Source organism: Carcharodon carcharias, chromosome 14 (assembly GCF_017639515.1).
Source record: "Carcharodon carcharias isolate sCarCar2 chromosome 14, sCarCar2.pri, whole genome shotgun sequence".
Classification (NCBI taxonomy): Eukaryota; Metazoa; Chordata; class Chondrichthyes; order Lamniformes; family Lamnidae; genus Carcharodon; species Carcharodon carcharias.
This window is the reverse complement of record NC_054480.1, coordinates 128388985-128403214: the sequence shown is the minus strand read 5'-3', so window position 1 is coordinate 128403214 and position 14230 is coordinate 128388985. Positions and strand designations below refer to the sequence as shown.

The 14230-nt window shown below is 45.3% G+C and overlaps 1 protein-coding gene across 1 annotated transcript; it reads left to right on the top strand.

Annotated features, from left to right (window-relative positions):
* Positions 1–483: 483 nt before the first annotated feature.
* On the top strand, positions 484–8822 carry mrpl34 (mitochondrial ribosomal protein L34). Its single transcript, XM_041204919.1, has 2 exons — positions 484–591; positions 8393–8822. The coding sequence occupies exons 1-2, from the start codon at positions 557–559 to the stop codon at positions 8712–8714; spliced, it is 357 nt and encodes a 118-aa protein (XP_041060853.1). The 5' UTR covers positions 484–556; the 3' UTR covers positions 8715–8822.
* Positions 8823–14230: the final 5408 nt, after the last annotated feature.

Sequence of the window (14230 nt, the reverse complement as noted above, 5' to 3'; positions counted from 1 at the left end):
GCACTTTCCAAGGTCCAGGACGACGTGCTGAGGTACTCAATTAAGCTTGGGGCAGCCGCCGCAAAGGCGCAATGGGGAAGGGTCGCTGCCTAAGACCTTTCTGCCACAGTGCACTGGGGGGCTGATTAAAATGTATGTCTGCCAATGATTGAAATATTCATTGATTTTTCTGATACACCTTGTGTTTCAGTTTGTAAAAGTTGAACCTGTTTGTATTTTTGTAATGGTGATTTGAAATGTTTCGAAATGTTTTTGAAGATTTATGAATAAAGTATATTTTTGCAAAAAAAAATGTTAAAAGTCTCTCTTTTCAGCAATATTTTATTGTGCTGAAGGTGCTATACAAATAATGTAAGCTGCCGTTGAGGGGGAATCAGTGAACTACAATCTCCAGAATGCATAGCGTGGTACGCATGCGTTGTTGTTGATCTGGCAAAGCGGTTTACTATTGGATGAGGTGCTGGGGCAGAATGGCCAATGAAGCGGCGAGATGATGGTGGGTGGATGCGCGGGCCTGCGCCGTTCAGCTGGAGCCTGAGAAGAGTCGTGGGAGAGGATGAGCTTCTTGAGGGCGGCGGTGCGGGGCTGCAGGTACCCGGGCGGGGGGGTGGAAGCCAGGGCGGGAGGGATGTCCCCCAGGAGCCCGGGAATTTACCCCTCTCTCTGGGGCAGGTCTGTCTCCGGGGCCGCAACCCCCCCGAGCGCCCTCCACTTTCACTCATCTCTGGGGTCTCTGAACCTGCCCGAGGCTCGTGGGCAGCGAACGACCTCTGACTCTTCGACTCTGAGGGGCATCGTAGCCCAGCATTCCCACATTCCCCGCGCAGCCGGACAGGGGGCGCTGCAGCCACCTCTTACCGCCCCCTACTGGTCAGAGGCTGCAGTAGTGGGCGTGATGCCACCCACAGTTGAAGAGTCAGCCTGCACTCTGCCTGAACTGATACAAGGGGGGGAAGTGGGGTTAGGGATGGGGATGGGGTGGGGTGTTAGTGTCTAGTGATGGAAAATGGCAATCATGGGAGAATTGATGCTCGAGGGCAGCTGGCCACCTGTTGTCTGATTAGGAGGTAATTAGGAATATTCTTCATGGTTGGGAGGGGGAATCGGTTATTCTGGAATAGTTACGGCGCAGGAGGAGGCCATTTGGCCTGTCCTGTTTGTGCAGGCTCTGTGCAAGAGCAACTCACCCAGCTCTCTTTTGAAAGCTATGATTGAATCTGCTTCACCTCACTCAGGCAGTGCATTCCAGATCCTAACCACTCACTGCATAAAAAACTTTTTTCCTCATGCTGCCGTTGGTTCTTTTGCTAGTCACCTTAAATCGATGTCCTGTGGCTCTGGATCCTTCTGTCAATGGGAACAGTTTCTCCCTATCTACCCTGTCCAGCCCTCTCATGATTTTGAATACCTCTATCAAATCTTCTCTCAACCTTCTCTAAAGAGAATATTCCCAGCTTCCCTAGTCCATCCAGGAAACTGAAGTCTCTCATCCCTGGAGCCATTCTTATAAATGTTATGCATCCTCTCTAAAGTCGTCACATTCTTTCTAAGGAATTGTGCCTAGAACTGAATGCAATACCCCAATTGCTGAACCAATGTTTTATTAAGATTCATCATAACGTCTTTGCTTTTGCACTGTGTGCCTCTATTTATACATCCCAGGATCCCATATGCTTTTTTAAACCTGCCCTGTCACGTTGTGCACGTACATCTACAAATGTAGAGCGCAAAATTATAGAGGTTAGCATCTCTTTGGTGGGATCAGATAGCTTTGTTGTGTAGAAATTGAAACATGGGAACAGACCATTTAGCCCAACTAGTCTATGGTGGTGTTTATGCTCCATAGGTGTTTCTGGAAGGGCAGGTCACTACAGCTGGATGTAAAAAAAATTAAATAGTAAGTATTTTTTCTTTGAACAAAAAAATTGTTCTGAACCTTTTTTCTCCTTTTTTTAATGCTGTGCTAATTAACACATTTGGCAAATGATGTTGATAAACAGCTGGTCAGGAACTAAATTAGGAGTTATTAGGATGGATAAAAAAAAGAGAATGAAAAGGATAAGATAGATAGCAGAGATCTACTTCTGTCCCCATGTAGGAGCCATATGTTTCTCTCCCTATGTTTATATCTTGATGTTATAAATTCCAAATTTATAATGAAGCTTCCTATGTAAACTTGTCATGCTGTAATTACACCCTCCCACCTCTATGGGTGTAGTATAATTTATATAGGAAGTTTCTATTATATGTGTGTCTCTTGCCAGCACAATATGGCCGTCTGTGTATGCGCATAGTCTGTGTAGAAGTTACTGCCTGCCAATTATTCTGTAAAAGTGCTCCCAAAACGTGGGGTTTGTAGGCAGGAAATGTATGCAGACCTTAAGTTTTTTAATATTTTATAATTTCAGATGAATGGCAGAAAAATGATTAAATAATTACATTTCCACTAACAATGTTCAAACAGCACAGACACCAAACAATAGCTGCACTGAAGTGGCTCCCACTCCTAATATTTTAATTATGTTGAATAATTGTCAAAGAGCCATCATTAACAATTCACAACAGAGGCAAGAAAAATATTGCTGATGCTTCAACTCGAAACAGAAAGCTCTGGAGACATTCAACGCAAGATGCTGCCTCAGTGTCTCCAAGATTTTCTGCCCGTTAATTTGCTGCTTTAAATTATCGACTACTTCTGTATTAAAATGGTGCAAACCCTTTTCTCTTTGACACTGAATGGATTTCAATCTAGCAGTGTCAGGTCTGTGAAATCCTGTTCTGCTGCTAGTCTGATACAGTGTGCCAGTCTCAAAGATGTCCACCCCAATTAATCATGGCTGCATGAGCCTGTAAGACAATAAACCTGGAGGAGAAACACCAGAACTGCACATGTGCGGTGTTGGCAGTAAACGCTGCCTTATATATACAGGTACACTCTCTCAAAACCTGCAGCCTCGGGACTGAGGCTGCGCAAGATTTTGGATTTTGCTGGTTTTCGGTTCACGCGCTTTGGGTAACGGGTGGTTCAGGCCAGTGCGGGTCAGGTGGGGGGCAAGTGTTGCTTGGAGCACGGGAGTAGACCAGCGCACAAGTGGTGAAGCCGGTAACAAGTCCAGTGCCATGCCGCGCCTTGACGAATTGTCCAGGTAAATTAATCTAATTGAGTAAAATAGAACAAAATGCATGGCACATTCTAAAATTGTCCAGTTGCTGGGCCAACTCCAGTTTTTAGACAGCCGGATTGGAAAAACCCAGCACCAAATAGATACGGATGTAGAATTTTCAATATATGTAAAGTTAGTGAGACATTTGAGTGTAATGCCTGATTTAGTGTGACATTTAAGTATAATGCCTGATTTATCTCTGGGGTCATGAGCATATAGAATCTTTTGCAGAAAATGATAGAAATGAAGTGGAACAAAAGCAAAATACTGTGGGAGCTGGAAATCCAAAATAAAAACAGTTTTTTTTAATTCTTCCATGGGATGTGGGCATCGCTGGCTAAGCCAGCATTTATTGCCCATCCCTAACTGCCCTTGAGAAGGTGGTGGTGAGCTGCTTTCTTGAACCGCTACAATTTATATGGTGTAGTTAGACCCACAGTGCTGTTAGGGAGGGAGTTCCAGGATTTTGACCCAGTGACAGTGAAGGAATGGTGATATATTTCCAAGTCAAGATGTTGAGTGACTTGGAGGGGAACTTCCAGGTGGTGGTGTTCCCATCTGTCTACTGTCCTTGTCCTTCTGGTAGTGGTCATAGGTTTGGAAGGTGCTGTCTAAGGAGCTTTGGTGAGCTTCTGCAGTGCATCTTGTAGGTGGTACACACTGCCACTGTTTGTGGAGGGAGTGAATGTTTGTGGTTGGGGTGTCAATCAAGCGGGCTGCTTTGTCCTGGATAGTGTCAAGCTTCTTTAGCATTGTGGGGGCTGCACTCATGCAGGCAAGTATTCCATCACACTCCTGAATTGTGCTAGTAGCTGGTGGACAGGCTTTGTGGAATCAGGAGGTGAGTTACTTGTTGCAGGATTCCCAGCCTCTGACTTGCTCTTGTAGCCACAATATTTATATGGCTCGTCTAGTTCAGTTTCTGATCAGTGGTAACCCCCAGGATGTTGATAATGTTGGAAATACTCAGTAGGTCAGGCAACATCTGTGGAGGAGAAGTAGAAACCTTTCATGAGAGGGCATCTACCTGAAACTCTGTTTCGTACTCCACAGATATTGCCAGAAATGAAATGGGTCAGTTGGAAGTCAGCGATAGACTGATTGTGCCTGTTTTGCTCCCTTTTGGTCTCTTTCCGAATGAGATTGCTAAACGGGCTTACAATCAAAAAATAAATTAGACTGGAGACTGTACCCAAATGGAGTTGAGACAGAGTCTTCCAGCTGGCAGGACAGAAAGTGAGAGACAGTCTTGTTCCATTATTTAGAGTTGAACTTGGCAAGCAGCCAGGCTAGTTTTTATATGCCCATGTATTAATGGGCTGAGCACTGCAGGTTTCAGTTAAAAAGCCTAGTGGCAGTGAAAGTGCTGTTATCTAAGAGGATGAATATAGACAGAAGAGGGAAGACTGCTGGGGAGTGAAATGCTATTAAAAAAAATTACATAGAATGATACAGTATTTACAGCACAGAATTAGGCCATTCAGCCCAACAGTTCTATGCAGAATGTATGCTTCACACGAGCTTCCTCCCACCCTTCCATTTACAACCCCATCAGCATAACTTTCTATTGCTTTCTTCCTCAGGTACCTATCTGGCTTCCTCTTAAATATATCTATGTAGTCCGCCTCAGCCATTCTTCAGCTTCTCACCACCCTCCTGAGTAAAGAGGTTCCTCCTGAATTCCCTATTGGATTTATTAGCAACTATCTTATATTTATGGCCCCTAGTTCTCCTCCGCAAATGAAAACATCTTGCTCCTCAGCTTCAGTTTGATTCTTTTATCAATTATCTTAAATCTGTGTCCTCTGATTACCCTCACACTCCCTGCCAGTGGAAGCAGTTTCTCCTCATTTACTCCTATCAAACAACCCAATCTCCCCTCCCCTCACACTCCTGCCTCAGATATTGAAATGAATCAGTGGTACTGATGTGCTACCACAGTGGGACAGTGGAAACACAGTGGTGCACCACCAACAATTCAGTGATCATTGTATGACCCTAATGCAGGAGAGAGTTAAAAATAGTTTGACAATGTGCTTTAACATATAAAAATGGACCAAGTGAGCATCTCCTATTCCAGCTACTTTATTTTATACATATTAAAAAGCCCTACACCTGCACACAACTTCTATCATTATAAATGGCTTTTGCTATGTTTTTAACGGGAACTGCCTATATACATTATACAGCAACCCCACTGGTGGGAGGATGTAATTGCCGTCACAAGTTTACATTGAAGCTTCTATTATTAACATACATACAAAATACCTCGCAGAGGCTGAGCGTCTACTCGCAGACACTTGCTCCTACCTCTCCCTGGACCATGACCCCACCACTGAACATCAAGCCATTGTTTCCAGGACTGTCACTGACCTCATCTCCTCTGGGGATCTTCCTCCCACAGCTTCCAACCTGATAGTCGCCCAACCTCGGACGGCCTGCTTCTACCTCCTACCCAAAATCCACAAACAGAACTCTCCCGGTAGACCGATCGTGTTGGCTTGCTCCTGCCCCATGGAACGCATTTCTCGTTATCTTGACTCCCTTCTCTCTCCCCTTGTCCAGTCTCTTCCCACCTACATCCGTGATTCCTCTGACACCTTACGTCACATCAACAATTTCCAGTTCCCTGGCCTCAACCGCTTCCTCTTCACCATGGACGTCCAATCCCTCTACATCTCCATCCCCCACCAGGATGGTCTGAGGGCCCTTAATTTCTTCCTCGAACAGAGGAACGAACAATCCCCATCCACCACTACTCTCCTCCATCTGGCTGAATTTGTTCTCACACTGAACAATTTCTCCTTCAACTCCTCTCACTTCCTCCAAATAAAAGGTGTGGCTATGGGTACCTGCATGGGCCCCAGCTATGCCTGTCTCTTTATGGGGTATGTGGGAGATTCCTTGTTCCAGTCCTACTCTGGCCCCCTTCCACAACTCTTTCTCCGGTACATCGATGATTACTTCGGTGCTGCTTCATGCTCTTGTTGGGACTTGGAAAAATGTATTAATTTTGCTTCCAATCTCCACCCCTCCATCATTTTCACGTGGTCCATCTCTGACACTTCCCTTCCCTTCCTTGACCTCTCTGTCTCAATCTCTGGTAATAGACTGTCCACCAATATCCATTACAAGCCTACCGACTCCCACAGCTACCTCGACTACAGCTCCTCACATCCCACTCCCTGTAAGGACTCCATCCCATTCTCTCAGTTCCTTCACCTTCGTCGCATCTGTTCTGATGATGCTACCTTCAAAAACAGTTCCTCTGACATGTCCTCCTTCTTCCTTAACCGAGGTTTTCCACTCACGGTCATTGACAGGGCCCTCAACCGTGTCCGGCCCATCTCCCGCGCATCCGCCCTCACGCCTTCTCCTCCCTCCCAGAAACATGATAGGGTCCCCCTTGTCCTCACTTATCACCCCACCAGCCTCCACATTCAAAGGATCATCCTCCGCCATTTCCGCCAACTCCAGCATGATGCCACCACCAATCACATCTTCTCTTCACCCCCCCCGGCGGCATTCCTTAGGGATCGTTCCCTCCAGGACACCCTGGTCCACTCCTCCATCACCCCCTACTCCTCAACCTCCACCCATGGCACCTCCGCAAAAGATGTAACACCTGCCCCTTCACTTCCTCTCTCCTCACCGTCCAAGGGCCCAAACACTCCTTTCAAGTGAAGCAGCATTTCACTTGCATTTCCCCCAACTTAGTCTACTGCATTCGTTGCTCCCAATGCGGTCTCCTCTAAGTTGGAGAGACCAAACGTAAACTGGGCGACCGCTTTGCAGAACACCTGCGGTCTGTCCGCAAGAATGACCCAAACCTCCCTGTCGCTTGCTATTTTAACACTCCACCCTGCTCTCTTGCCCACATGACTGTCCTTGGCTTGCTGTATTGTTCCAGTGAAGCCCAACGCAAACTGGAGGAACAGCACCTCATCTTCCGACTAGGCACTTTACAGCCTTCTGGACTGAATATTGAATTCAACAACTTTAGGTCTTGAACTCCCTCCTCCATCCCCACCCCCTTTCTGTTTCTTCCCCCTTCCTTTTGTTTTTTCCAATAATTTATGTAGATTTTTCTTTTCCCACCTATTTCCATTATTTTTAAATCTTTTATGCCCCCCCACCCCCGCTAGAGCTATACCTTGAGTGCCCTACCATCCATTCTTAATTAGCACATTCGTTTAGATAATATCACCAACTTCAACACCTCTGTGTTCTTTTGTTCTTTTGTCTGTGACATCTTTTGATTATCTGCTGCTATCACTGCTTGCTTGTCCCTCCAACCACACCAACACCACACCCCCCCCACCCACCCACCTTAAACCAGCTTATATTTCACCCCTCTCCTCGTAAAGAAAAATCAGTTCTGTTGAAGAGTTATGAGGACTCGAAATGTCAACTCTTTTCTTCTCCGCCGATGCTGCCAGACCTGCTGAGTTTTTCCAGGTAATTCTGTTTTTGTTTTGGATTTCCAGTATCCACAGTTTTTTGTTTTTATACAAAATAGGAGCAGAAGGAGGCCATTTGGCTTCTTGAGCTTGCTCCGCTATTCAGTAAAATTATGGCGGTTACTTTATGTTTTCAATTCCACATTCCTGTCTACCCCCGATAACCATAGATTCTTGTTAGGCAAAAGGGAATCAATCGACCTCTGCCTTAAACATATTCAATGACCCCAGCCTCCACCACCCTCTGAAGCAGAAAACAGGGTATAAAAATAAGTCTGTGAAACTCTCTTCCCCAGAGAATGGTAGAGGCAGGGTCATTGAATATTTTTAAGGCAGAGGTAGATAGATTATTGACTAACAAAGGAATCAAAGAGTATAGGAGGTAGGTGAGATGTGGAGTTGAGGCCACAATTAGATCAGCCATGATCTTATTGAATAGCAGAGCAGGCTTGAGGAGCCAAGTGACCTCCTGCTCCAAATTCACATGTTCATGTAAGGAGAGAAATATATGACTCCCAGATGGGGACCGAAATAGATCTCTACTATCCACCTCTTTCTCTCTCTCTCTCTTTCCCTCAATCCTAACAGCCCTTAATTTAATTCCTGACCAGATGTTTATCACATCCTTTACCAAATGCATTCATTAGCAAGGCATTAAGGAAGTGGCAGAGAAGGTCGGTGTATTTTTTGTTCAAATAAATCCCAAATGTTTACATTAAACCTAAAGCTCTCTAATGCATCTTCTGTCATCTTTGTTGCTTCCTGCAGGTGGCAGCCAGCGCAGTTCTTGGCTCCTGTTGTGCCTTCGAGCTCTGGCCTGTGCAAGTTCTGCAGCTCCCTCCTGTCACGGCCCAGCAGCCTCCTGATCCCAAGCTCCTCGGCGGGGCGGGCGGAAACCGGTGGCCTGAGCTCCTGGTTTTTCCCTTGGGGTCAGGGGCAGGTCCGGACGAAGAAGCGCGGCACTGAGTACCAACCAAAGACTATCAAGAGGATACGGACTCACGGCTGGCAGAAGCGCATCAGCACAAGGGGCGGCATCGAGGTGATACTGCGCAGGATGCTCAAGGGCCGGAAATCGTTGACTCATTGAGTGTCATGTAATTCTTGTAGACCTGAACCGACTAGGAACAGACGAGCTGAGAGATTATACTGCACTCTGAATATCTTTGTACATATTGTATTAAACTCTTTGGGCTTATAGGATGTCTGTTGTTCTTTTTTGGGGCGTTATCATTCAGGAATAGGGGAACCCAGACATTGCCGTTAGTTACACTTTTTTTCCTTTCAGAAGGAAGTACCTTTGCCCTGGATGTTGCAAGGACACTGGGGCCTCTGAATGACTGGTGAATGGTTACCCTCGCACTCCCTGAAGTGGAAACAGTGAATGTGACCTATGTGATTTAAAGACCAAGAAGGAAATAGGCTGAAATAGAATCAAATCAGGTAGAGAAAGGGAGGGAATGAAAGATTGGATGACCGGTAAGAGCGAGAGGAAAAACAAGAGAAAGAACAGAAAAGTAAGAATTGCCTACCTGAAGAATGAGACTCAACAGTTCAAATTGTTCCTTTTCTGAGCCAGAGAGGGTGAGCTGCATGGTATCAACATACATACGTATGAATTAGGAGTTGACCATTCAGCCCCTCGAGCCTGCTCCGTCATTTGATAAGATCATGGCTGATCTGACTGTGGCCTCAACTCTACCCTTTGATTCTGTTAGTCAAGAATTTATCTAACTTAGCTTTAACAATATTCAATGACTCTGCCTCTACTCTCTGGAGAAGAGAGATCCACAGACTCCCAACACTCTGAGAGAAGAAAATCCTCCTCATCTCCTCTCTCATTTTTAAATTGTGTCCCTTAGTCCTAGTCTCTCCCACAAGGAGAAACATCCTTTCAGCATCCACCCTCAGGATCTTATCTGTTTCAATAAGATCACATTATTACATTTTAGAAGGGTATTTACACTTCCGTTCCAACCCTAACTTTCTGCAGCAAATTTAACAGACAATTACTGTCGAAATGAAGCAAGCTCATAAAAATAGTAGAGGGGCTGAGGGTGAAATGTTTTTGCTAAGAAGATAGAGGAACAGCTTGGATCATCTGGAAAGTTCTTCAGATTCGCAAGCCCCCAGCACACCTCTTAATAGTTATTCGTCCAGCAAGATTTGGGCAACTACAATTTGCCTTGCCTCAACTGGGATGAAGGGAAAGAGGAGAAAATCATCTGCTCCTGCTTCTGATCTCTATGTGGCTCTCACTGGCGACACATGAACATCGTGTAGTTGTGAGCTTTGCTGTGATGCCCCAACAGCCGAGTAGTTCATTGATATATTGCTCAGGTTCATATATGCAGAATGGTCACTTAGGAGGGCTGCCTACACTTGAGATTATTGTCAAGCGTAAGTTATGTTGAGTGATTTTAATAACTGCCTTTAAGCAAAACTTTGAGTGAATCAGGACAAATAATTTTAATGCTTCTGAATGAAACCTTTTGCATTTTTTGAGACTCAATCTCAGCAGTGAACGCTCCCAGATATGAATACATGTCAAGATAAATTATACAAGGCCCTGCTCCACTACGGGGGCCTCACATGCAGCTGTTGGCTGATTTCTTTTCCAATCATTAATTATTCAACATATAGCCGCTATGTGGTAGGTTGGCAGGGGGGGCTTGCAAAATTTGCCATGTCCCCAATAATGGGCTCTGCTTCCAACCTCAGGAAAAGAAATCCCTCATCTGTATTTAATGTGACAGTTTTGTTGGTCACACCAGTCAACATTGTGAAATATTAAACACTAGTTATTTAGTCCCAAAGCTATGCCATATTGCTTGTGGTGTGACTGGCCAGACTCATGTCTGACAGCAGTGTTATCAAACAAATTAGCCACTAGCCTCTTGTGGGATTCCAGATGTTTTTTTGATTTAGTAAATTTTTGATTAGTAAGTAAAAGAATGAGCAATAGCCTCCATAGCCTGTGATCCCGATACTTGCATTTGTATAGTGTATGCGTGTGTACTTACACCTTTCTTGTGTCCTTTTTTTGTAGAGGAAAAGCAGTGAGTGTCTTTTTGTTGGTTATCTATTGAAATGGGGTGCAATACGGGTCAGACTTCAACAACATGGAAAGACCAACCATGTTGGACCTAGGCCCAAGTATCTTCAGCTGCTTCATCAATGATCTTCCTTCCATAAGTCAGAAGCGGGGATGTTCACTGATGATCGCACAATGTTCAGCACCATTCATGACTCGGCAGTTACTGAAGCAGTCCATGTCCAAATGCAGCAAGACCTGGATGATATCCAGACTTGGGCTGACAAGTGTCAGGCAATGACCATCTCCAACAAGAGAGAATCCAACCATCGCTCCTTGATGTTCAATGGCATTGCCACTGCTGAAACGCCACTATCAACATCCTGGAGGTTACCATTAACCAGAAACTGAACTGGGCTAGCCATATAAATACTGTGGCTATAAGAGCAGATCAGAGGCTAGGAATTGTGCGACAAGTAACTCACCTCCTGACTCCCCAAAGCCTGTCCACCATCTACAAGGCACAAGTCAGGAATGTGATGTAATACTTCCCACTTGCCTGGATGAGTGCAGCTCCTACAACACTGAAGAAGCTGGACACCATCCAGGACAAAGCAGTCCGTTTGATTGGCACCACTTCCACGAACATTCACTCCCTCCACCACTGAAGCACAGTAGCAGCAGTGTGTACCATCTACAAGATGCACTGCAGGAATTCACCAAGGCTCCTTAGACAGCACCTTCAAAACCTAAGACCGCTACCATCTAGAAGGACAAGGGTAACAGATACATGGGAACACCACTACCTACCTTCTCAAGGGCAACTAGGGTTGGGCAATAAATGCTGGCCTAGCCAGTGAAGCCCACATCCCAGGAATACATTTTTAAAAATGTTGTATGGGGAGGGCTCTGCTGTTGTGTTTGGCTCTACCTATTAGAATAAAACTATGGGACAGGAAAATATTGGAAGCCCATCCAATAAGAGCACCTCCAACAGTGCATGTCATGACAACCGGCAAGCAGCATACTACAGGGCGGAGAGAGAGAGGGAAGAGGTTCTGGATGGATTGAACAAGGAGGGAGGGGTGATCTGAGTTGTAGGGGAACGAGTCTGTGGTTCAAAGCCTGTGGAGCTGTCCTAAAACATTGGAGTTGGATGAAAGCCAGCTCTACAGTGATTCTCTGTCAGACAGTAAGTTAAACCTGGCGACAGTGGTTTGGCATCAAAGTTAGCTTGTTTCTGAATAGAATAAATCTGTCCTTCACTCACTCTTGTTAAAAGGTCACCGTGAATGAAATATACTTTGGTGCCTCCTTTCACAAGGTTCGCTATAGATGCTGAAGACCCTTCAACCTATTTCTTCTCACCTTGCTGGCATAACAATCATACTGTCTCCCCATTACAGCACTGGCTGGTTCTTAAATGCACCCAGTGCCAATAAATCTTACAGCACAGGAAGAGGCCATTCTGCCCAGCATGCCTGTGGCAGCTCTTTGGAAGAGCTATCCAATTAATCCCACTCCACCGCTCTTTCCTCATAGCCCTACAATTTTTTTTCCTGGCCACAGTCACTGTGGACCCTGTCACCAACTGTCAATCACCCATTTACTGATGTCTTTCTTATACTTGCCCTTCATAGCCCAAACCCCGTGCCCTCCTATCCTGCACCCTTGGGAGTCTCTAAAGACACTTCCAGTTTTACCTTTTCTATCCCATAGGGTATGTTCCTAGTAGTTGTGTTTTCCAGGCAGCATACCTGTAGCTGGGATTTAGCGATGTTGCTTTCTTATGCCCTGCCTCTCGCTCTAGATGCCGCCTTATCTGATTGCTTTCTTGTTCTTAGCACTGGCATCTTATCCTTGTCAGCCATGGCTCAGTGGGTAGCTCTTTCTTGCCCTTCACTTAAAAAGTTGTGGGTTCAAGGCCCACTCCAAAGACTTCAGCAAAAGATCTAGACTGACACTCCCAGTGCAGTACAGTGGGAGTACTGCACTGACAAGTGTCGTCTTTTGAATGCAATATTAAGTCAAAGACCCAAATGCCCTGTTGGCTAGAAGAAAGACAAAAATCCCAAGGTATGATTTTGAGGAAGAGGAGTTATCTCTGGTATCCTAACCAATATTTATACCTCAATCAGCATCACTAAAAACAAATTAGCTAATCATTATCACATTGTTGTTTGGGAACTTGCTGTGTGCAATTTGGCTGCTGTGTTTCCTCCATAACAAAAGTGACTACACTTCAAAAAAGTGCATCCTTGGCTGTAAAGAGCTTTGGGAAATCCTGAGGTTGTCAAATGTGCTATAGAGCTGGAACTCTTTCTTTTCCCTTTATACTTTCCCCATAGAGGACAGAATTAAGGGCCTCTTAATGGGTGACACCTTCCACTTTAAACACCCACTCCTTCCACCACTGTGGCTGCAGTGTGTGCTATCTAAATGATGCACCGCAGCAATTCAGCAACCTTCCAAACCTGCGACCTCCATCACCTGGAGGGAAGAGGGCAGTGGGTACATGGAAAGTCATCACCTCTAAGCTCCCCTTTAAGCCATTCTGACTTAGAAATACATCACCATTTCTTCACTGTCACTCAAAATCCTGGAACTCCTCATCTAACATTGCTATTGTAGCACTTTCATCCCACGGTCTGCAGCAGTTCAAGAAAATGGCTTAACACCACCTTCTCAAGGGTAACAAAGGATGGGCAATAAATACTAGCCTTGCCAACGATGCTCGCATAGGAATATTGAAGGAGGAGTAGGCCACTCGGCCCCTCAAGCCTGCTCTGCCATTTAACTTGATCAAGGCTGATCTTCTACCTCAACAACATCTTCCCACACGATCCCCGTATGCCTTAATGTGATTAATATCTAGAAATCTGTCGACCTCTGCTTTGAATATACTCAATGACTGAGCCTTCACAGCCCTCTCAGGTAGAGAATTCCAAAGATTCACTACGCTCTGACTGAAGAAATTCCTCCTCATCTCGGTCCTAAATGTCCTGCCTCTTATTCTGAGACTGTCCCCCCTGGTTCTAGACCCCCCACCACAACCAGGGGAAACACCCTTCCTGCATCTACCTTGCCAAGCTCTGTTAAAATTTTGTACATTTCAATGAGATCACCTCTCATTATTCTAAACTCTAGGGAATACAGGCCCAGTCTCCTTGTATGACAACCCCGCCATCTCGGAGATTAGTCTGGTGAACCTTCAATGCGCTTTCTCTATCGCCAGTATATCGTTCCTTAGGTATGGAAGAATGAATTCTAAACAATGTTCCTAACCCCCACAGTGATAGTGCACCTCACCTCTCTGCATCAGCTAAGAAATTCTTCCCAGCTCCCTACATGCTCATCTCTATCGATTTGTGTCATTCAGCTATGTGATATTTAATTCTGTAGCTTATAATATCCTAATAGGCTTGTGCCTGGTCCAAAGATGGATAGAGGGTGGAACTGAAACTTGGGCTCTGAGGTTTGAATAATAATGTACCCACAGCAGGTGCAAGGGTGATGAAAAACAGACTTCCCATTTTACAAATCTTTTTCTGTCTCCATCATCAAGATCGCCT

What these genes read in the sequence shown, in the direction of transcription:
- mrpl34 (XM_041204919.1), top strand. Translation starts at nt 557, where the DNA reads ATGAGCTTCTTGAGGGCGGCGGTGCGGGGCTGCAG. An exon ending in GCGGCGGTGCGGGGCTGCAG is followed by an intron (nt 592 to 8,392) that starts GTACCCGGGCGG and finishes TGCTTCCTGCAG; the next exon opens with GTGGCAGCCAGCGCAGTTCT.